The sequence below is a fragment of the Anopheles arabiensis genome, chromosome X, assembly GCF_016920715.1.
Source record: "Anopheles arabiensis isolate DONGOLA chromosome X, AaraD3, whole genome shotgun sequence".
NCBI lineage: Eukaryota > Metazoa > Arthropoda > Insecta > Diptera > Culicidae > Anopheles > Anopheles arabiensis.
Window position 1 is genome coordinate 1,507,812 of NC_053519.1, and position 24,078 is coordinate 1,531,889.

General features: G+C 46.0%; 1 protein-coding gene across 8 annotated transcripts; it reads left to right on the plus strand.

Annotated features, from left to right (window-relative positions):
- The first annotated feature begins 1,721 nt into the window (after positions 1–1,721).
- Positions 1,722–23,397, plus strand: LOC120905758 (protein Mo25). Of its 8 annotated transcripts, none has more exons than XM_040316842.1 (7): positions 1,722–1,801; positions 11,504–11,888; positions 19,110–19,226; positions 19,299–19,441; positions 19,521–19,854; positions 19,939–20,043; positions 20,158–23,397. In XM_040316842.1, exons 2-7 carry the CDS (start codon positions 11,760–11,762, stop codon positions 20,338–20,340), a joined length of 1,011 nt encoding a protein of 336 aa, XP_040172776.1. In that variant the 5' UTR covers positions 1,722–1,801; positions 11,504–11,759; the 3' UTR covers positions 20,341–23,397. The 8 variants fall into 8 exon arrangements, with proteins under 8 accessions (XP_040172776.1, XP_040172773.1, XP_040172772.1 ...); XM_040316839.1 differs by lacking the exon at positions 1,722–1,801 and adding an exon at positions 1,818–2,024; XM_040316838.1 differs by lacking the exon at positions 1,722–1,801 and adding an exon at positions 1,818–2,020.
- The last annotated feature ends 681 nt before the right edge of the window (positions 23,398–24,078 follow it).

Here is a 24,078-nt window from a genome sequence, read left to right on the forward strand (position 1 = left end):
GATTCGGAGTCGACCGGAGTAGTCCGGAGTTGACCGGAGTCGTCCGGAGTCGACGACTCCGAACGACTCCGAACGACTCCGACTCCGGGGGACTCCGAACGACTCCGGACGACTCCGACTCCGGGCGACTCCGAACGACTCCGAACGACTCCGGACGACTCCGACTCCGGGCGACTCCGAACGACTCCGAATGATTCCGGACGACTCCGACTCCGGGCGACTCCGAACGACTCCGAATGACTCCGGACGGCTCCGAACGACTCCGGATGACTCCGGATGACTCTGACTCCGGGCGACTCCGAACGACTCCGAACGACTCCGGACGACTCCGACTCTAGGCGACTCCGAACGACTCCGGATGACTCCGGATGACTCCGACTCCGGGTGACTCCGAACGACTCCGAACGACTCCGGACGACTCCGACTCTGGGCGACTCCGAACGACTCCGGATGACTCCGGATGACTCCGACTCCGGGCAACTCCGGGCGACTCCGTACGACTCCGGACGATTCCGAACGACTCCGGATATAGCAGCGCGGACCTACCTTCCGGAGTCGATTCCGAATTAATCGGAGTCGGATATCAGTCATCTCCCGATTTTTGCCAACTTTACCCATCGCTATTCCAGAGAGTACGGCGTGCTTGTTACAAAGCTCCATAGTTCCGCAAAGTACCGCTTCATCGCTTAGGCCCGTGTCTGTGCTCCATCGCATGCGATTTTATCGCACGTGCTGTCAAACGCTTTTTCGTATAATATTGCGATTAATTGGATGATTTGAATAATATAACGATCATGAAAAATTAAGTTGAGATTGTTCCTACAAAACACCACACATTTAGTTTGACAGATAAAATCGGATGCGGCGTCCGACGAAATCAAAAATTTTTGATTCCGTCGTACGACGAAATCGCACGTCCGACGTTATCTGTCAAATCCCATATAAAATTTTGACAGGCCTTCCGATAAAATCGCATCCGATGGAGCACAGACACGGGCCTTAATCACGCACAAAGTACGACATCGCAACGACTTTTCGTTAAAGAATCAGCTGTAGAGTTCGAGCTGGCGATTTGGGTGTACACCGAAGCACGATGAAACTCTAGCTTAACTTTATTTTTTTTCATTTTTAAACATTTTTTATGTTTATGTTTTTTTTCTAAACAAACGTCATTGGAAGCTGCAAACTGGCAATCCAAAAAACACTCTCGTTGAAAGGAGAGCCAATTTAAATTTGAACTTGAAAGCATACCCACCGGTGGGCCCACTGTGCCCAAAAGCTTACCAAAGCTGTAGCTTGTGCTTACTAACCTTGATAGCAATACGTCAGCAATAGCATACACTCACACACGCAGACACGGGCATCAACACACACAAACACAGAGAGATATGGTCAAAGCGCAACTATGGTCCGTACCGGTCTAATAGTGAGGATGATTTTTACGACCACAATGAAAATGGGCACAAACCAATGCGTCATTGTAGCTGTGCCAGAATGGTCCCTTGTCGAAGCAGGTGGACATAAATTAAATTAAAAAAAAAACATAAATAATTTTGTTTAATTTGTTTCATCTATTATTATGTATTTTCATTCTTCTCTTCTCGCTTAGAGATTTTATTTTTCTCAAATAAAAGGGTGTTTTTCGATTATTTTTTTACGCCATATTACTTTACCCGTTCCCACTGTGTCAAGGTATTGGACACACGGTTGCCTCAACCAGCAGGGTCATCCAGCATATCTTTCTGGCTGACGTACATTCTGGCCCAATCGGCGCCCCGTGTGCTTCAGTGTGTGTGTGTGTGTGAGTTTGTGTGCGTGTCGGTGTGGTCCATCCTTTCGACGTTTCTGTGTATTCTGTCGGTCGGTGTGCGGCAGGCAGGAAAGAACCCAAAAGCCAGCGAAACCAGTGTCGTGCATGTGTCGCCCTGATCCGGTCCACACTGACGGGGGTGGGTTGCTTGTGTGTGTATGTGTGTGTGTGTAGTGTGTTGTGTGTGTGTGCTACTGCTGCACTTTCTAAGTCGGTGAATAATAAGAACAGGGTCCGCCGCGGGCCACTGTGCGAATCGTCTTCCCGCCCCCACACATACCCCACACCATTCCTGTGCCCATCCGTGTGTGTGTGTGTGTCTTATCACTGCACACCTTTTTTGGGGGGGGTGGAGGGTGTGTGTGTGCACGCAATTGCACGCAAATGAGGAAAGGGAATCAAAGGAGCAGGAATCCCGTCCCGAAGTGACACAATCGTAATATTGTTGATGAAAATAGAGCGTCAGAGCAGCGCGCAACGTGTGCGAAAGCGAGATAGAGGCAGCGCTAAACGAAGAAGAAGATGCGCCGGAAGGGTGGAGAAGCGAAGAGTGGGGCGCGAAAGGGCAGGCAGATGACAGCATTAGAGTGTGTGCGCGCGAGGCAGCGAGAGAGAGAGAGAGAAAAGATGATGATGAGGAAAAAAAACAACAAAACCATCCCGTATCTCCTTGTGCCTAATTTGTGTTTGTATGTGTGTGTGTGTGTGTGCAAGCGCGTGATAGTGTGCTACCGTGTGGCGGAAGTGGTCACTCTGTATTTGCGTTTGTGCATGTGTTTGTGTGTGTGTGTGGTTGTGTGCAAAAAATGATAAATAGAACTATGCACGCCCGCAAACCACCCCATTTCGGTGACCGGTATCACCACCCACCACCTCTTCTGCCTTGCCGGAATGGGTTTTCAAATGTTTGGGCAATTCAGACACTCCACCCACCACCCACCTCTTACGCACACACACACACTGGCCGTCTTGAGTCAAATTTGGTGGGGGGGGGGGGGGGGAGGAGGAGCCTTCCAAACCTTTCCGATCACAACCTCCCAAACACCTCGTTCCTAATTTTTCGAATTGTTGTTGTGCTGTGTGGTTCCCCTTTTGGTGTTGCCCTTTTTTCCTGTTTTTTTTTTGGTTTTGTCTGTCAGTAAATGTGAGCGAAATGTAGAGAGAGAGAAAGATAGAAAGAATGAAAGCCTGTGTGTGTGTGTATCCAATAAAAAAACAAACAGGAAGAACCACAGTCAGAACAAGATTGTCATATGTTAAGCAATATTTAGAAAGCAATGCAGAACAAATGAAAAATAACAATATCACTCCTCTGTCCCCTTTCATCTCACAATCAAATCAAATCACACATACATACACACTCACACAGCACAGTGGAAGTTTCCTTTTTTGTCATTCCTTTGCTGAATTGCATCGTTCGTTTCATTCGTTTACTGTCAACGATTGATGTGTGAGTGTGTGTGTGTGTGTGTGTTTGCGTCACAATCTATTCCACGATCAACCGCACTGTTGTACATATCCTTGAACAAGGCCACGAAAGAAACCGTTACCTGCCGGCCCAGCATACCTACACGCAAACAGCCAGGAAGCTTTTTGGCCCATCTGTCCTGCCGACCTTCCCTCTCTATTCTCTATTATATTCCATTGCAATGTATAAGTTCTTTTAGTCCTTTTGTGATGTTGACACCTTGTCATCTTGTCATTCACAAAAAAAAAAAAAATTTGATCGCTCCTACCAATAGAACAGCTGATAATGCGCCTGTCAAGAAGGACCCCAATATTTCCCCCATTCTGTCAAATTGATAGTCTTACTTTGCATATTGAGAGTTCCGATTCGCATCTAAAGTTAAAGTGGATTCCCTTTTCCCGAAATCCCATCAGAATCGCTTCGCCAGTTAGGATTATCCCAATTCACGTACGTAACTGTACAGGGTTACTCTCTAGCCCAGCCCAATCTCACCAGCGCGCAGGATTCGAAGCAAATCGTTCCAGGAAATGAGAATCTTGTAAGTCTTTCTCCGAGTTACGCGACACTTGAGTAACGTGAACTCGAGTTGTAAGTCTCGCGATTTTTTTTTAGCTTTAACAGTGCATATGTCAAATCAGCGCAAATTTCTCCGCCAATTGTCAAATACAAAATGAATTTAATTACTGTTGAATGTTTGAAATCGCTATAAAGACTAAAATAATGAAATCTTCTGCACGATTTCTATTGAATAAGTCATTTAGTACCTAAACGCACTAATTCAATTAAAAATAACGAAATATAAACAATTATTTGGCTGCAACATGTGATGTTCAACCTACGCGAATGTCTCCGGAATGCAACAGTCGGGGAAAGACTGTAGTATGACAGAAGAGCTTTGAGTTGCAGAGGTTTTACTTGATTTCGCAAGCGTAACAATGTTGAACACAACTGCAACATCTCACAGGACATTGACAGGATTTTTAATGCAAATTTGTTATTTCTGTTTGTTGATTCTTGATAGTTTTGATGCATCACTACTGCCCTATGACCTATGTCTAAAAAAGGTAAAAAAAAAACTAAAATTCAAGAATCCCAGATTTTTGGAAAATTCTTGGAGATCCTGAAATTGTGAATAGAAATCCTTCGGAGAACTTGATTTGAGTATTTTCAATGCAGAGTTTTTAGTTTAGTGTCTGCTCTTAATAGTTCTGCTGCATCTCTTCTGTTTTATGATCCTTTTTAAGGCCTGGTACATGGAATGTGTACGTTATGCAAAAGAATCAAAGTGAAATGTACATTTTTTTCCACAACTAGGATCTTTTTACTTCCATCTGACCTGCTGATGTACCAAACCAGCTACACGCTTGACTTATCGAATGTCAACACTCAAATAATTGATCACTTTTGCCGCGTAATTAATTGCGAGCGAGTGCGCGATTGAATGTTATGGCTACAACAGGCTAGTTCGGTTTGGTAAACATTACCACAAAAATATACACACAAACACACACTGCTTACTGGTAGAATTACCATTTCTAAACATTCCGAGCGGCTGGCACGCCGATGCTTGTTGACAGTCGTCCGTAATTCAAGCGCCCTATCGGCCTAGCAGTAGTAGTTTGCTAATAAAGTGCACACCGAGCAATGTCACGTCTCCGATCCGACCGTGCAGTAGTCCAAACAGCAAACACACCGGTTGCCCCAGTAGCAAACAAGCTAGCCGTGTTTTTTTCCTCGTCTGACGCCTATTATGCTAAGGTGCGGATCCGTGTAGTAAGTCTATCCCAAGCATGTGCTGGTGTACATGGAACGCGTAATGTTTACACGCTAGCGGATAGATTAGAACGGGAGAAACGTGCTGAGCTAAGCGGGTGCCTTTCGAGAGATTGTGACGTCACAGGGCGCTCGGTGATGCTATGTGAACGTTGAGATGGGCTGAGACGGCAAGCTTATAAGCCTTGTTGAATGTTTTAGGCAGAGAAAGCTTTCGGTCCTTATATCAACCTTAAAGAATTGGTATGCTGAATTAAAATGTGGTGAAATGAGCACTAAGAATGATGATCGCAGAAGACGCCCAAAAGAGATGGTTGTCGACGAAAACATAAAAAAAATCCACAAAATAATGAAAACCAAACATTAAGTGAAGTTGAACCAGAAAGCTGACACCCAAAAGATCTCAATGCAAACTGTTTCTCATAGTGTTCACAATGGGGCGGTTCCATTGTACAGTCGTCAACTCGAACGACTCAATAACATGCCCGTCATGGGTTCATGAGTTCAAGTCTAGAATGGACCGTTACCCCGTAGCAAGGATTTGACTATCCGGCTGCGTGGTAATTAATTAAGTCTTGAAAGCCTTGTAAAAGGCCGGGGCATGTCCGCGTAGGATGTAACGCCAAATAGAAGAAGTGTTCACAAATATTTGGGACATGAACAGCTCTATGCAAAATGGTTACAGCGCGAGCTCACTAGTGTTGGGTTTCATGAATCTTGTGTTGCGATTCATTCATATTAGTCTTCAGCGATGAGAGATTCGAGTCTTGTATCGCCTTTCTAAAGATTCATGAATCTTTGAAGATTCATTAATCTCGACGTATTCATGATCTAGAAAGATTTATGAATCTCCAGGAACTCATGGTTCATTAGACATGTATAATTTTGAAGATATTGAATCTGTGCGATCCCATGGTACAGCGGTTACCTCGCACGACATGCCCCCCGTGGGTCTCGCATGGACCGTCTCCCCGTAGCAAAACAGACTATCCGGCTGCGTGATACCAAGAACTCTAGAATGCCTGTATGGGCTGGCATAACCACGTTGTGTTGTTACGCCAAGAAGAATTCAAACTTTCGAGATTATTGGATTCTTCGAGATTAAGGATTTTTTGAGACTCATGAATTCCAACGGAGATTTAGATTCATTCAATCATTTCAAAGATTCAAATTGATGAATCTGATTAAGATATACCCAACACTAGAGCTGACATTTGAACAAAAACAAGAATGAGTTGTTGAGTCATAGATCAGTGAAAACAATGGGCAAAATACATGAATTGGGTAACAAATTGCTTTCCCAGCTACCGTATGCTCCAGACCTGGCTCCCAGAAACTAAATATTTCTTAGATACCAAAAGGATACTCGCTGGGACTAAAAAATGTTCGTCGAATGAAACTTCTGGGGACTATTGTGGGGCAAATAACAAAATTCCTTTTTTTGCAGCGTGCACTATTGCTTAATTTAGAAATGATCTGCTCGCTTGATGCACTGCCCCGCAAACCCTGCAATCTAACCAAAACGATCACGCTTGGCGAGATTGCACCGCATCGCATGATGGTTCCTCGCGGTTGTTCCTCAGCATCTGTCAAGCGTAGTGTGTGTGTGTTTGTGTCAGTGGTTCAAGTGATTTGGGAAAGCTCTGTACGGCACACTTTGCCTCATGACCATTATATTTTCCCGCCCATCGTCTCCCCCACGATTGTGGCCACCTTTTTAGTGACAGGAGGAAGAAGGAGCAAGTGTAAAATGGCAATTGGAGATAAGCTCGTGGCCTGCCTGCCGATGATGCTAATGGTAGTAAAGGATGTTCTACCGTTGCCACCATTAAACCACAATTACCAGAAGCGTCATAATTGGTTGGCACACAACACCCCTATCCGGTCATGTGACGTCATTGCAAGACGTACTGACGTGACGTAGCAGCGTGCCGTACCACGCGAACAGTGCACGGGAGTGCCCAGGCCTTTCGAAGGGATGGAATTCCGTTGTTTGTTGTTGTCTGAATCGCACACACACACACACACACACACACACACACACACACACACACACACACACACACACACACACACACACACACACACACACACACACACACACACACACACACACACACACACACACACACACACACACACACACACACACACACACACACACACCTATTGGGTTGTATTTGCGTATGGGTGTTTTGCTACTTGTTCGCGATCCATAACGGGGTGGGGGCAGTTGGGTGGCAGTGGCTGCTGCGCAGAACGATCAGTCGCGTTCGCGTGTCCGTTCCTTTAACCTTCAGTCAGCGCAGCCCAATGAGCCGAAATCCGAAGCAGGAGAAGACAAAAACAAACCGGGAAATTCGGCTTCGGCTGCGAAAGAAGGGAAGAAAACAGAGCAAACGAGCAGGCTGCGAGCAGGCCACCTAGCTCCCAGCTGTCGGCACTGGCAAGAGAAATTGGGGCCGTCCGAGCCCCACCTGGGGCCCGCTTCCGGTTTGGCCCACGGTCGATTTGGCGGGGCTTTGGCGGGGCGACGATGCGAAACGCGGCGCGGCCTAAATCGTACCATTTTTTAGGCTATCGGTTTTGCTTCCTCGTTTTTTTTTTTGGCGTCATGATCGTGTTCCATGTTCGATCGTTTCAGCGCAAAAATCACCTGATCAAACGATTAGGTCAGTAATGTTTTTTATTTTTCTTTTTTTTTTGTCACTCACTTTGGCTTCATGAAGGCAACCCCTGCAGCTGTGCTACTTTGTGGCAAGCAATTAGTGATCGCTCTTTCGACCCGATAACGCTGCCACATGCCTTTGGCTTTTGCGGGCAAAGCGGAGGGGGTGCATTTTCGGGATCCTGCGTTCACCCAGCCTCTCGCCCTTGGTAATGTCGGCTTATCGGCAGGCAAAAATAAACCTAAACGAAGCACGCGTCTGCTGTAACGAGGGCAATAGGTGAAACGCCTACAACACGAACGATCACGAGCGGGGCTTGTCGGTGGACAAACGCTGCCACTGCTGATAACAGGGACGCAAGGAGAGGGAGTGTGAAAATGCACCACCCTGTCTTGGTTCCACCATCGGCTGCTTTGTTCCATCGCCAAACCGCTTCGAACCGTTCGGTTTGGCTGGGTGAGAAATTGATCATAAAATTAGATTTGTTAAATGTGGCCAGCGCATTAGCGGGTGGATTGTTTGCGGTTTGCTTTGCAATTGGATGTGTTTGGGCACCTAATTATCCCACTTCAGTGTACGACGCCAAACGACCGTGAAGCTTTATTTGCTCATTATTCGCTATAACCCTTATCCCCAATAGAGTGGAGAATGTATCACGTGTTTTACGCTAGTGGCAGCTGGAGTTTAATGCCATTCCATTAGCAGAGTTCAGGAAACGCGTCTTCATGATCTTATAAGTATTGTTGAAGCAATATTCTATAATGCTTAGGAGTTATACACTCTGTTCAATATCGAACGAGGCTTTAGAACAAGTCTTTGTGCGTAAGGTGATCAATCATCTCTCCCTAAATTTAAACCACTCTCAAAACACTCAATATTTCCATGTGGCATTTGCCTAGTTCATGTGAATATCCATCGGAATTTTTATTTAGAAGGAACTGTTCCGAAGGCTCAATGGTCTAAAATAACATTAATATTGCACGAAAAACAAAACATAAAAAACCTCTAAAAAACTGTCAACTAACGTAGATAACACAACACATACAGTGCAAGCAATATATGCAGAGATGATCGATAGCTGTTGGACCGGTCTGGTGGTACAGTCGTCAACTCGTACGACTTAACAACATGCCCGTCATGGGTTCATGTCCCGGAATAGACCGTGCCCCCATACGTAGGACTGACTATCCTGCTAAGGTAACAATAAGTCACTGTAAGTAAGCCAAGCTCACTTCACTAATGGGTACTGGCAGGCCTTGACCGACAGCGGTTGTTGTGCCAAAGAAGAAGAAGAAGATCGATAGCTGGTAGAGCGTTGCCTGATAAAGAAGCTGCCTTGCTTGCGAGCAGTCGAGCAAAGGTGCGACAACACTTAGGCGTCATCCATAAACTGCGTAATGCTGAGGGAGGGGGGAGGGGGGAGGAGCTGTCGACAAACGTTACGATTTGTTACACGGAGAAGAACCCCTTCTTATTATTAAACTTTTGTTAAGTAATGCAAAAAAATGTATGATTTTTTTTCCTTGCAATCCAAAATACTTTTAAGGGGGCGGGGGGGGGAATGATTCTTCAAACGTTACAGTTTTGTCACGCTAGGATGGAAGGGGGTGGAAAATGTGCAACTTTTGCGTGACGTAATTGATGGATGACGCCTTATATTCGACAACAAGAGTTCAGAGCTTCGTAACGTCCAGGTGTGGACTATTGTATAACCGCGAGGACATCTGTAAAGCAGACATTAGGTCCGATTCCGAAGCAAGACCACACGTCTCTTCCAACAATAAGGAAGGTCCTAATCCTAGTAGCACCCTAGTACATATAACCAAAGCTTATTATACAAATCGATCTGTCATATGGATTGTTACAAACGCGCCGCTCGTTTGCTTCCTTCTGAAATCGATTGCTCTTTACCAAAAGTCCAATGCGCGTTGAATGGTTATCAAAAACTTGTTGCGACGATGCATACAAAGTATGCATCTAGTCTAAACTCAATTGTAACACCCTGTATGAAAGCAACAATCCCTTTCAACTATTTAAGTTATACTTCTGACTGTACATGTCAGGGCACAGGCGGATCATCGATAGAGTGAAGTGAACGACCGCCTAGGATCTCGAGCTCAACAGACACCTTCTTTCTCGAGTAGTCTGTAAAGGTTTTCAACAATTCTGATGTAGAAATTTTACTGAGCTTCAGACTTAATACATATGGCCAACATTACCCCTATGGTCCATGGAATTTGTGAATGTCAGTGGTTTAAATAACATCATGCAGTCAACTCGGGATGACACAAACGTCTGGAATTTATTTTTACCGCGCAGCCGGAGTCTGTTTTTTTTTTCTCTGGACCGGCTGGATAGTACGGATGGCGAACATCTGTTAGCATTTGCTTAGGGGGGGGGGGGGGGGGGAGCTCCAGGGTTATAGCCACAAAGAATCCAAATTTACTTGTAAACGATCCATTCTCATCGAGATTCCCGGACTGATTTCGTATGCTGAAACTTCGTATTTCAATTGAAGAACTGATTCTCATTTCGGAGCTAATTCCAATTCTAGAGTCAATTCTGAAACCGTTTCCGCAGCAATCCGATTCCGATTCCGGAGCCGATTCTGATTCCGGAATTGAATCCGGATTCGGAGTCGACTCTGGAATCTAGCAACGTTTTCGGCTCTGGAAATGATTCCGAACACGGTTTTGGATTCAGGTAGGTCCTGATCCCGAGCTCCCACCACTAGTTAAAACATATCAACGTAATATCTAAGAGTCGTCGGCTATGCGGACAAATTATCGACAAAAAGTGCCCATCTAGATGAGTTGACGTATCAGATAAGAATGCTTTTTAATGTATTCCTTATTTGTGTGAAAAAACACACATTAGATTTTGGTGAATTATGCATGTGCCAACAATCAGGCATCAAGAACTCATTGTCACGATGCACAAAAAGGATAAGACAGTTTTTTTACATAGTTCAGATATGCGCCCTTTTTACCAACATATTTGCGGTTAAGAAAATGAACCAATAAACTCACTTTTTTCATACAAATTATGTGTCAAAGAGCCTCCCGCAAAATTGAAGTTTTTTCGTATGACGACTGAGTCACTGGCACGGATTCATCTCGTTATGCGGGGCTCCACTGTATTGTCCTCAGAGTGTTATTGTTATCTCTCTTCTCCTCCTCTTTCTCTCTCTCTCTCTTTCTTTCTCGCTCTCTCTCTTGCTCTCTTTCTCACTCTCTCTTGCTCTCTTTCTCTCTCTCTCTCTTTCTTTCTGGAAACTGTAACAAATTGTGACAGCTTTGTCGCGCTCCCGCGATCCAGCAATTCGAGCAGTTTCGCCGGCTGTGTGTGTGTGGACCCCCCCCTTCCCCACCCTCCCTGTTTACGAACAGCATTTGATCGAAGCTGGAGCCGATCGGTGCCTTCTTCTTCTTCTTCTTCTTCTTCTTCTTCTTCTTCTTCTGCCTCCTCTCCTTAGCGCTTCGGCGAGTCCGCACCGAGCACGTTCGGGGCATGCATTGTGCATTCTTGCATTGTGCATCGTGGTGAACGGTTGGGCGTGCGCGCGCGTACTTACAAAAACCAGACCGCTCTGGGTGTTACTTGCGATTGTTATGTTTGTTGCATCCGCTGTTTGAAGTGATTTTCCCTGCTTCTCGCCGCTCGGCAGGCCCAATTTCCGCGCGAGCAGTCTCAGCAATCATCTCTCTGCCAACCAAATCGTTGCCTCGATAAACCTTTGCCAGTGGGATTTTACAAAAACGTTTTTGTGCCTTCCTTTTGCAGCATTCAAAAAGAAAACCCGCTCATCGCTCGCTATCAAACTCAACTAGTGTTTAGTGTGTGAAACGTGGTGGTCGTGCGTGCGGTTTTATTGAACACGAGTGTTGTGGACGCAGATCATTGCCGGGCCGCAAAACGTGCGCGCAACAACACACTCGTGTGTGAGCCCTTTTGTGATTTCTGGTTACTTGGGCTGCCTGGGAGGAGGCTTCGTGAGCGTGATCGTTTGGGCCATCGTGAAACAGCCACCCGCCCCGAGATGCCCCTGTTCGGCAAGTCGCAGAAAAGCCCCCAGGAGCTGGTGAAGGCACTGAAGGAGGCGGTCGCCTCGCTGGAGCGCGGCGACAAGAAGGCGGAAAAGGCGCAGGAAGATGTCAGCAAGAATTTGGTAAGTTTGATCCGACACTACTACTACTACTACTACTACTACTACTACTTGTAGCATTGCATTTTTTTGAGGATTTCGGGAAGTGACTGGGTATTGGAATCTCCCCTTGTCCTTGGGCTCTCTATCTCCAGACCTTCACCCGATCGTAAAAAAAACAGTGGCAATAAAACTTAAACCATCTGCCGATCAACGCAATGAGCAATCCTTTGAAGCGTACAAAAATGCCTTGAGTCGATTGGAGCGATATTGCCTAGGCTGCCCTGCACCAAGCACGAAGATATTTATTGGTTCGCGCTATGAGAATGATGAAAGTCGTCGTCGGTGTCGTCAATTTGTAGTCGTTTTTTGTTTTGTTTTTGGTTTCTTTTAAGTGTATTCTTAACGCATCGATACATCGACAAACCATTAAAGATTGCATTTCCGTACGTACGGGTTTCCTTTTACCGATCTCCTTTTTTTTTTCTGTGCCTCTCTATCTCTCTGTCTCGCTATCGAAACGCAGTGATTTGATTGCACAGTGTTACCCCTCGTGTCACGTCCGTTGCACACAGTTGCACAGTCGCTTGCACAGTTTGATGCGTTGTACACATATTTCTGATTTCCCTTCTGCTTCTTCTTCTTCTTCTTCTTCTTCTTCTTCTTCCTCTTCTTCTTTGACTTTACCCAAAACCCCACAGCCCACGTTCCGTCCCATTCGCGATCAGAAGGAGGCGATTCGTAATGCACCCAGAACGTCGTGAGGTCATGCGACTCGTTCCTTCTTCCTGTGGCAAGAAAGCGCCCGTTTTATCGGGAACCATTTTACCGTGGCAATTACAAATTGTCGATGATACATCTCACACTTGTCCCACAAGCAAACGCACTTGAGATTAAAGTGTTTTCCCCCCCCCATTGAGCTAGAATGCTACAGAACTGCTTGATGCAAAACTAATTTCGTTTTAGAGCGGTTAATGTTGGACATGTTCGTTTCTTTTTGTGTTCATGCTGTCGAGCTCCTTTCGTGATACAGCTTATCGGGGGAGGAGGGGGGGCTCCTGTGTGTTTCTAATCCACAGCTACCTGATAATTTGTGAGAGAGTTGTTTCTTCTCGTTCCCTTTTTTTTTTTTTTTGAGGGTTTACTCTCCTTTTCTCCCTCTCTCTCTCTTTCTCTCTTTTTCCGCTTTCAATTCCGCGATGAACCGGTGCATTTTTCATCGGTTTTCCGTTTCCCGAGTGTGCATAATCGAAGTGGCGGTGTGTGTGTGTGTGTGTGTGTGCATTTGGTTTTGCCTTCTTTTTTTGATTTTTTGCTTTTGACGGTTCTCTCCGGTTCCGGACTAGATACTTACTTTTACCCGGCAAATCAGTGGCGGCGGCCCCATATATATATACAAACGCTGCCACACAACCATACTGGTACGACCGTTTTTTTTTTCTTTTTTGACGAAAGTTTCACCGGCATCTATCTCTCGCACACCGGGTAAATGGGTGTTTTTTTTTTTTGTTGCCTTGTTAGATAGGTTGTGTTTCAAAGATTTATGATACTTGTCGTTGGTTATTAAACAAAAAAACAACGAGTAAAATGAAGATATGGTCATACAACAAGATCAATAAGACAAAATAAAAAAGGAATCAAAATAAGTTATTTGAAGGTAAAAACTTAAATGAAATAATGTTGTATTTGCGTCACGATAATGTTTCAGTTCTCCCACACGATTTTCAACACGCCTCAAGCTGGACTGTGTCTGACACAGTTCTTTGTGGTGTGTTGAAAATCAATGTGTAAGAACTAACATTTTATGCTATTCATAATTAATCGTGATTGCAATTGCAACACTCTTTGGTCATGGCAATACAGGGTTTTCCAGAGGTTCTCACAGTTGTGGGACACTTCCTAGACTCCTTTCCCATTGGAAGTGAACTTCATACGTTGCAAATTGAACTCAATTGCATCCTTGTTGGACAGGCTCCTTGGAAATTCCTATTGGGTTTGTCCAACAGGAGTGCTAGAGAGTCCAATTCCCATTACATTAAGTTCATTTCACGATGGAAAGTGTTTATAAAGTGTCCCACAGCTATTTTTGTAGTTTTGTGACCCAAAATGTATCCGCTACAATGAAATTTATTTTTTGATTTCTACTCTCCAAGTAGACTTTATTTTGAATACAAGTACATCTCAGTAAAATGGTATTGCGGGTCCCTAGTTTGAACACTATACAAATAGCTGAGATTCTAACAAGTATGCAATTATCTTTTATCGCCATACGTTCGCTTTTATTGCGCTACACGACACAGCCCCATGTTCAAGCAATTAACTTAGGAGCTCATTAAAATTTGTTAAATTCATTTGGAAGTACAGATACCACATTGCACACCTATGCCAGTCATGAGACGAAGATGATTTATATTGCAGCAGGATCCATTATTACAATGCCTGTTGCCAATGGTAAGCATAATTATGCGCTTACAATCGTAAAGAGGTACGAAAAAAGCAATACCAATGGACCGGGTCGATCTTTACAGTACCTTCCTTTAATTAACCGTACCAGTTTGCGGCCCAGCGAACGATTTATTATGGCACTCGCTTTCCCGCCGATGACTCACAGTGGCTCCACAGGTTTTCCCTCCCGTTTGGCGCCGATGGGCTTTGCTGGAGCCACAAACGCGGGGCGAGCAAGAGGTACGGGCCGCCATACAAGATCAGCGATCTTGGGCACTCTCCCGCTTGAACTGATCGGTTTTGCGGCCGCTTGTACCGAGCTTGCCGCAGGGGGTGAGTCCCATGCATGCAGCGAGGATGCAGCGTAGGCAGCACCGCGTCGTTGCACCGCGACGCGGCGGGGGAAATGTTATTTTTGCCACACTTTTACTGCACCAATTATATGCACACCGACAGCCAGCAAACAGCCAGCGAGGGACAGAGCCGAATGTCTGCGCGATCCGGCGCGATGACTCACGGCGACCGCCGGCTCCCTCGGCAAACCTTCCCGTTGGTCGTCGTTTGACCTCGTCTTCTCGCGAGGCCTTCGCTCCCGACGAGACGAGAGACGGGCGAGCTGTGGGCGAAAGCAAGGGATATGCCGTTTTATTGGTGTTATTTAGCTACACTTCGACTCCAAGTTCTAGCAGGAACCGAACCGGCTCGGTCATGCTTCATGTTTGCAATAAACATCGAAACTCCCCCCTCCCATTCCGGGAGCGCTTTGATGGAGCGGCGCTGATCGGTCCTCTCCGGTTTGCTGGGGGTTTTGGCATTCGTGCTTTATTGCAACCCCCCGCGTCCCCCGCGGTGCGAGAAGATTCTTTTCGCGCAAGAACGCAACAAAAGCAAAAGGATGCAGGGAAACGCTGAACGGACCCGCGCCAACAAAGCGTCGTAAATTTTGTGCAGCCCGTTTGCTCGTCCGTTTGCTGGCTTAAGTTTCCATTGCTTGCCGTTTGGTGACGAGCTGCCAGGGCCCGAGCGCGTGGCGGTACGTGAAGCTGCCCGGCGAGGGAGGTAGCTCATTTCCTGAAGTGTGTAGCTCCAGACGGCCATAAAATTAGTTTTTAATGCTCGCCTTTTCGAACACAAATTAACATCACCCCTTCGAAGGCATGCGTCACTCGCTCGCCGAAAGGAGCATGCTTACGCTGGTATTGTGCCGTCATTCCTGAGAAGTCGTAAAACATAAACATAGCAAACCCGACTATTTATTTGTGAAATTAGCAAGCAAAAAAAAATAACTGTGGTACATGCATAAATAAATTATGCCTACCGACTGCCCTGATTGGCATAGTCACGTCCAGACTCCAGGCTTTATCGAGGCAGCGACAAAGTGACACAAGCGTGCAAATACCGCACAAGTTTACTAATAACGCTGAGCCAGCTTTGCCACTCTGGTGGCATTATCAGACGCGTACACACTTCTGGCAATAGCTTACCGGTGGGACGCGTTAGTGAGCAGCTACCTCCCCGGGGGCATGAATCATTTGGGTCCACTGCATTGTTCGCGCAAGATTTTTTATTTTGCTAACGATGCATCATGGTAGTCATCAGAGCTCGTCGGCGCTAGCGATATCAACCGACGAAGGGCATATCTCCTCGCTAGAGTTGGGAGAGTGTGTGGAATCTGATTTCAACTTTGTTTTGACGGAAGCTGTCACCGGTTGGCACCGGTCCTTTGTTTTGCTGAGCAAATCAGCGTCAGCTCAGATGATCCTCGCAGAGTCTAGACTGTGTGATGTCATCAAGACATTCCGTAGCGTCACATTCATTCACGTTTTTACACACATCAGCCTTTTTACCTCAGATATTGCGATCGTAAACTTTAGCGTAATCGAATGTTCTCTAGACACCTCATGCAATTTGCTCCTGTAGCCTTTAAAATCTGGAATTAAGAGATTCTTCATGATTGAGATTCTTCGCTATTGTTCATGATTCTTGAAGAATATTAGAAATATGGTCGTCCTTAAATAAATAAAAAAAAAATCTTCAAGAATTGATCGATCTGAGTTGTTACTTTCTTTTAACAATGGACCACAACTAACCTCAGATATCGAGAATCTCTCATATTCACGTCCAGGTTATGTTGCAATGTATGGGTTTGAAGTAGTGATGGTTAGAGTCGCTCGGAGTCGGAGTCGTCCAGAGTCGTTTGGAGTCGTTCGGAGTCGTCCGGAGTCGTCCGGAGTCGTTCGGAGTCGTCCGGAGTCGTTCGAAGTATTTCGGAGTCGCCCGGAGTCGTCCGGAGTCGCCCGGAGTCGTCCGGAGTCGTTCGAAGTATTTCGGAGTCGTCCGAAGTCGTCCGGAGTCGCCCGGAGTCGTTCGAAGTATTTCGGAGTCGTTCGGAGTCGTCGGAGTCGTTTGGAGTCGCCCGGAGTCGCTCGGAGTCGGAGTCGTTCGAAGTATTTCGGAGTCGTCCGAAGTCGTCCGGAGTCGCCCGGAGTCGTTCGAAGTATTTCGGAGTCGTTCGGAGTCGTCCGGAGTCGCCCGGAGTCGGAGTCGTTCGGAGTCGTCCGGAGTCGTCCGGAGTCGTTCGGAGTCGTCCGGAGTCGTTCGAAGTATTTCGGAGTCGCCCGGAGTCGTCCGGAGTCGCCCGGAGTCGTCCGGAGTCGTTCGAAGTATTTCGGAGTCGTCCGAAGTCGTCCGGAGTCGCCCGGAGTCGTTCGAAGTATTTCGGAGTCGTTCGGAGTCGTCCGGAGTCGCCCGGAGTCGGAGTCGTCCGGAGTCGTTCGGAGTCGTTCGGAGTCGTCGGAGTCGTTTGGAGTCGCCCGGAGTCGCTCGGAGTCGGAGTCGTTCGACTCCAGGACGACTCCGGACGACTCGGACTCCGGCGACTCCGAACGACTCCGAACGATTCCGACTCCGGCGACTCCGGACGACTCCGAACGACTCCGAAATACTTCGAACGACTCCGGGCGACTCCGAACGACTCCGAACGACTTCGGGCGACTCCTACTCAGGTAGATCTAGTGGGTCCATTTTGCCGGAGTCGGAATCGAACTAACAATAGTCGGAGTCGGATCGGAGTCGTGGGTGCGCTCCATACAGCACATCACTAGTTTGAAGCATGCATGGGGAAAGTGACACAAGTGTGCAAACACCGCACAAGTGTATTATTAATGCTAAGCTAGCTTTTCCACCTGCATCGTACTTGTAGCATTACCCCAAGCATATATTCTTCTTCTTCTTTGGCTCAACAACCGATGTCGGTCAAGGCCTGCCTGTACCCACTTGTGGGTTTTAGCTTTCAGTGACTAATTGTTTCCCCCCCATAGCAGGATAGTCAGTCCTACGTATGGCGGCGCGGTCTATTTGGGGATTGAACCCATGACGGGCATGTTGTTAAGTCATACGAGTTGACGACTGTACTACGAGACCGGACCCCAAGCATATATACGTGTGGATATAGTTTATAGGTGAGAAAGCAGTGCCTTGTCTGGGACATGAATCATGCCCAACGGCAGAGTGTTTTTATTTTGCCAACGATGCATCATGGTAGTCATCAGAACTCGCTGCTAGCGATATCAACCAACAAAGGCAGAGTCGCCCCTGGTTAGTAGAGGATAGGAGAGTGTGTGGTATCTGATTTCAACTTTGTTTAGACGGAGGCTGACATAGTTGGCACAGTTTTCGTTTTTTGCTGACCAAATGTCAGTGTCAACTCCGATGATCCTGCTAGACTCTGCAATGTTGTGATGTCACCAAGACATTCCGTAGCGTCTGGTTCATGATTTCATGTTCTAGGAACTAATGGTCAGAGTGAAGTATCATTTTAGTTGAAATTATTTCCATAAAGATGCACCGTTGGCATGTAGCAATAGCCTTACGAAAACAATAGAATAGGATGAAGTGTAATTCCAACTAATTCCAATATCAACTTACTCAGATATTGCCGCAAGCTGATGTCCATCAGATGATAAGCAATAACAGCTAATGGACGGCTAACCACTCCAAATATTAAAAACCACTCAATATCTGTCCTCGATGGCGTCCTTCTAGAATTCAAGGTAACCAGGAACCGTAACGATCTTTTAACTAGTATAACGCATAAGTTACTTTTAGCTGGAATGCCGTTCCGACTGAGTTCTTGAAGGTTCAACACATTTCGAAACCGATCAAGGTAGCGTAACTAGACACTGATGCTTCCCAAGGTCCTCCGGACATACCGTAGGAACAAGATCGTGAAGATATTTGCCACACTTACGGAAATGCACATTCTTTCTCGTAAGATCCGACCATCTTGAGTAGACATTAAAGTGCACTTGTAAACAAATACCAAAGCTGCCCAGAAGTTTACGATCATACGGGGCCCTCTTCCGGTGCCGCATTGATTCGTGTGTAAACAGTGCGATTGATGTGGATATCATGACGGCATCATCAGACGCGTCTTATTTTCCTTTACTGCACTGCTAAATATACGTTCCTAGCTCATATGCCCGTACGTACAGAGCAAAAAGCCATAAATGCTTGCTCCAGAAAAATACTGCTTGTTCGCAGCTGTGCTACGCGGTGAATCATTTCGGCGAGCGTTTGAACATGCAATAGACACGGAATTTTCGCTACGAGTATTGCAAGGAGGTTTCTATTTCCGTGCTTCGGTAGCCTCACTTGACCTCAACTGCAGCTATTCATTCATCAAACGTATGCAAACCGATACGCGGAACGCTGCGGTCTATGGAATGTTAGAGCGCGCTGCACTTTTGTTTGCTGTGCTGCACCTACTAATACCCGGTATCTTTTGTTTGTTTTTCCCAGGTGTTGATCAAAAACATGCTCTACGGTACGTCCGATGCCGAACCGCAAACCGAAATCGTCGTTTCCCAGCTGGCCCACGAACTGTACAGCACCAACCTGCTGCTGCTTCTGATACAGGTACGCCCGTTCAAACGTCACGCGTAAAATTGGTAAACTAATGCAACCTTTTGGTTTTTTTCATCTGCTCAGAACCTGAACCGCATCGACTTCGAGGGCAAGAAGGACGTGGCACAGATCTTCAACAATGTGCTCAGACGACAGATCGGCACCCGCTCGCCGACGGTGGAATACATCTGCACAAAGCCCGAAATTCTGTTCACGCTGATGGCTGGGTAGGTTGAATTTGCCTATCTTCATTGTTTCAGACTAAAACCTCTACTTCTGTAACTCCTTGCGACCATGCCTTTGCAGGTACGAGCATCAGGAGATCGCGCTGAACTGTGGTACCATGCTGCGCGAGTGCGCCCGCTACGAGGCGCTCGCCAAGATCATGCTGCACTCGGACGAGTTCTTCAACTTCTTCCGCTACGTCGAGGTGTCCACGTTCGACATTGCGTCCGATGCGTTCTCCACCTTCAAGGAGCTGCTCACCCGCCACAAGATCCTGTGCGCGGAGTTCCTCGAGCAGAACTACGACAAGGTGTTCAACCACTACGAGCATCTGCTCAACTCGGAAAACTACGTGACGCGGCGGCAAAGCCTTAAGCTGCTCGGCGAGCTGCTGCTCGATCGGCACAACTTCACGGTAAGGTTCGGGCTGCTTCGGTCGTTGCCCACTGCTTCCCGCTGCTCCGGGGCCGGATTAACAGCTTTTCCCCCTATTTGGCAGGTCATGACGAAGTACATCTCCAACCCGGACAACTTGAAGCTGATGATGAACATGCTCAAGGAGAAGTCGCGCAACATCCAGTTCGAGGCGTTCCACGTGTTCAAGGTAAGTGGAGGGCGAAAGAAAGAAAGAAAAAAGGTGGGAAGAGACCTCAGCGGTGGCTTCCGTTGTCATGGCTTGCTCTTTTTTTCATACTCCTCCCCTCTGCTATCCCTGCAGGTGTTTGTCGCGAACCCGAACAAACCGAAACCGATCCTGGACATACTGCTGCGCAACCAGGAAAAGCTGGTCGACTTTCTGACCCGCTTCCACACCGACCGCTCGGAGGACGAACAGTTCAACGACGAGAAGGCTTACCTGATCAAGCAGATCAAGGAGCTAAAGCCGGCCCCGGACCAATAGTCCTGCCGCGCCGATATTGCCACCCGCTCATCCGCAACCGTTAGCGAAACCGTCGGCAGTGTCGTCGTCGCCGCCGCCGCCGCCCTTCGGTCGTAGTAGTGTCCAGCGCGTAGTGGCTGGATCCTGTTCTTCGACTGTGCTCTGCAAAAAATACCCCAGCGTCACCCCTTTTGTCACCGCCTCTCCAGAGTGTCGAACACGCGCGCTTGACTCAGACTGAACGTTTTGGTGCCCAGACGAAAGAACAGCCAAACCGAGCGGTACTAGCGCCCACAACACACACACACATAATCCTCATAAACAAACACACACACACACACAAGGAGAAACACACGAAACTAGACAAAATAGTCATAGCGAAGCGTAAACGAACGAATAGCGAAAAACGATAATAGAGGTCGATACCGAGAGAGAGAGAGAGAACGAGAAGAACGGTGCGAATGGAGTCACCATCTTTAGCGAGGGCATACGAAATCAATCGAAAGAGGAAGGTATATTACAGGGTTTTCCAGGAGTTTTCATAGCTGTGGAGCACTTTATTGACTCCTTCTTCCGTGAAATGTACTTAAAGTAATAGGAATTGGACTCTATAGCACCCTTGTTGGACAAATCCAATGGGAATTTCCTAGGAGCCTGTCCAAAAAGAGTGCCATCGAGTCGAATTTTCATCATATGAAGCTCATTTCCAGCAAGAAAAAGTCAAGGAAGTGTTCCACAACTATGAGAACCCCTGGAAAACCCTGTATCATACTAGGTAGGGGACGCACGCACCCACGGTTTGTAGCGGTTTATATTTTTCTGATTTGATTATTTTTTTCTTGTTGGAGCGACGCAGATTTTGGTCCCGTGTCTCCAGCTTAAAATTGGCAATTAGGATTGGGTCTAAAAGTACGACTTATGTTTTGTCCCATGTGCACCCGTAGCTCAATGCAATTATTCCGCGCACTTCCCCACTACCCCTCCCCTCTCAATTGAACATTTACTTGTGGTTTATATTGTGTGTTTACTTTTATTTTATATTTAATTTACTCTCTGTCCCTATCGGTATGCTCTATGTGATGCATACACACAAGCATATTTGAATGTTTCCGTTTTTTTTTGTTCTTTTTCGTTTGTTTTTTTTTTTTTTTGCTCGTACTAGTACGTTAAAGTGTTAGCCGGTTTTTTTTTATTTTTTCAAACATGCTGATTGTGGGGCATTATTATTGCGCGGAAAGCTTTGAGTGGAAAGGAAGAGAGCGCGAGAGCGGGACAAAAGTTATCCGATACATAGTGTTAGATAAAAGATATATATTGTAAATAATTCTATTCCACTTATATTTTGGCCCACGGGGTTCGCAGTTTGACGCGATTTATTACCAGTAAAGAAATGAAAGCTCGAGTGCGCAAAGGGCTAAAAAGGGGCCCCCGCAATTGCAATCGCATCATAAGCCCTCTGCCCGCTTTGTGCTCAAATGTCGCGCTCGGTTCAAGGTAATTGGTAGGGTTTTGCAATAAGCGTTTTTTTTGTTTGCATCCCTACCGCAACACCAGCAGAGAAGTGGACTCAACCCTAACCAGAAAATCAGCGCACATCCCTGTACTCATCCCCTTTGGCTAGTTTAATAGGATTCCGATTAAGATTTGGTTTCACTTTTCTCAACCCGAAACAAAACGCCAAAATTGTAAATGCGAACGATTTTGCCACCAGCACCAGATCCACAAATAATGAGCAATACGATAGCACTGGAGGACAGGAACATTGAGTATACTGTTTGAGTATAATACAACAACAGTAGCAGACAAAAAAAATCATAAAGAAATCTACCCGTTGTACGGAAATGCGCTTAAAACCAAAACGCCAGGTTTTGGTTGAAGGGGTTTTATTTGCTTTTTGCTGGAAAGCTTATTTGCCACTAGCCAATTTCAATGCGAACTGAGAACGAAGACCCGCCCCCCCCCCCCCCCCTGCCAGCACATAATTTCTAATCATTATTACAAAAGAAACAAAATGCGGCATTTGCACGTTACATGCGAAAACGAATGGTATATGGGGAAAAGGCAGCGGGAAAACAAGGGAGAGCGAAGGGAAACCCAGTAGCATAGTAGCGCGGCATTAAGAAAAGTGGGTATATAGTAGAGTCATAGGATTTTAAAGGCAAAGGAAAAAAGCATAAATAGACTGTGTCTTATATTAGCGTCAGCAAAATTAGATGATAAATCCATACTACCCTCTCCACTCTTACCCCCACTGGTCCCCATCTTCCCCCGCCCTTCCGGGGGCTGTTATTTTAAGCTGCTTCTGTAATCCAAAAAGCCCCATCCGCCAATCACATACCCGGTCACGGGTAACGAACGTAATTAGTACGGTTCCGCACGATTCGGTTATTCGAAATTTTAGCAAAACTCAACGCTCCTAACCTGAGCATCCACTCGTTTCAGTTGTCAAATTTGATGCAAAAATGTTTTCGGGCTTTTCTTTATATTATATTTTACATTTTGAATAGTTTATTTTGCGCTGGTCAGATTGTTTAAACCCTTCCAAATTTGGTTTGCAGCCACAACCCTCCAACCCGGGAATTAGTAGCAACCTTCACTGCTGTATCAGCCGTTCGGTTTACGATCATTTGGGCGTGTACCGTATGTGCATGCTGGTCATTTATGAGATTTCTCACTCCGTTTCCGGAGCGGTAATGGTGGATATTGTTTAATGCAGAAACATAATTATTGAATAAAAATCTCTCTTTCCAACGGTGAGGAACCAACATAATAAAAAGAGCAGTGGTAAAATCAGTTCACACAATCACACACGCAAAAGCATATATGAGAAACGTGCAAATACAGTAATAAGTGCACATCAGAACGGAGATTCCCATGAATACCTGGATACGAGAGAGCTAAACCCTCCAATCAACGCAGGAATTTCTAAACCAATGGCTGCTAGCAAAGAGAAAAAAAGTGTATTGATTTAATTCTCTAACTATGTTACTCAGCAAATAATTTGTGCTTGTTTGGATCGATGAAACGATAGGAAGCGTTAGAAATATTCAAATACAAACATTTTTGCCAAACACCATCGGTAAACTTGGGTCACTTTTTCTTGTCCAGGTTTCGTTGTATTTAATTTTTTAAATATTTCACTAAATCTCCCACTGGCGCTTAGGCATAAAGTTTACTCGTTTTTATCACTCCAAGACTCCCGTGCCGTCAACTAGAGGAACGCAAATCTTTAACGAGATATCAAACACATCAACTTTTTTCCCTTTTTTCCCCTCTGAACACTAAAAACCAACCGCTTTGTTTTGGTTGCGCACGTGCTAACGCAGATGGAAATGTAATAATTTTTGGATTTTTGGGAGGATTTCTCATAGCTGTGGGAAACTTAATTGACTATTTCTTACTTGAAATGAACTTAATGTAATGTGAATTGGTCTCTATAGCACCCTTGTTAGACATATCTAATTGGAATTTCCAAGGAGCCTGTCCAAAAAGGGTGCCATAGAGTCCAATTTCCAACATATGAAGATCACTTCCAATAAGAAAGAGTCAAGGAAGTGTCTCAAAACCTTAGGCTTAAAATGTCATGAGCATCACGAGATATTTACCAACGGGCATTCTTTCTCGCTCGGTCATCTTTGATTGTCTGGCCGGTCAAACAGAGCTAGAAACCGTGACGCCGACATGATTTCAGCAGAAATTTGTCATGAAATGTGATAGTTTGCAGAAGGTTCTATGATTATATAATTTAGTATTACCACC

Coding starts and splice junctions, on each gene's coding strand:
- LOC120905758 (XM_040316842.1), top strand. CDS start 11,760: ATGCCCCTGTTCGGCAAGTCGCAGAAAAGCCCCCAGGAGCTGGTGAAG. Junction 11,889..19,109: donor AAGATGTCAGCAAGAATTTG/GTAAGTTTGATC, acceptor TGTTTTTCCCAG/GTGTTGATCAAAAACATGCT. Junction 19,227..19,298: donor TGCTGCTGCTTCTGATACAG/GTACGCCCGTTC, acceptor TCATCTGCTCAG/AACCTGAACCGCATCGACTT.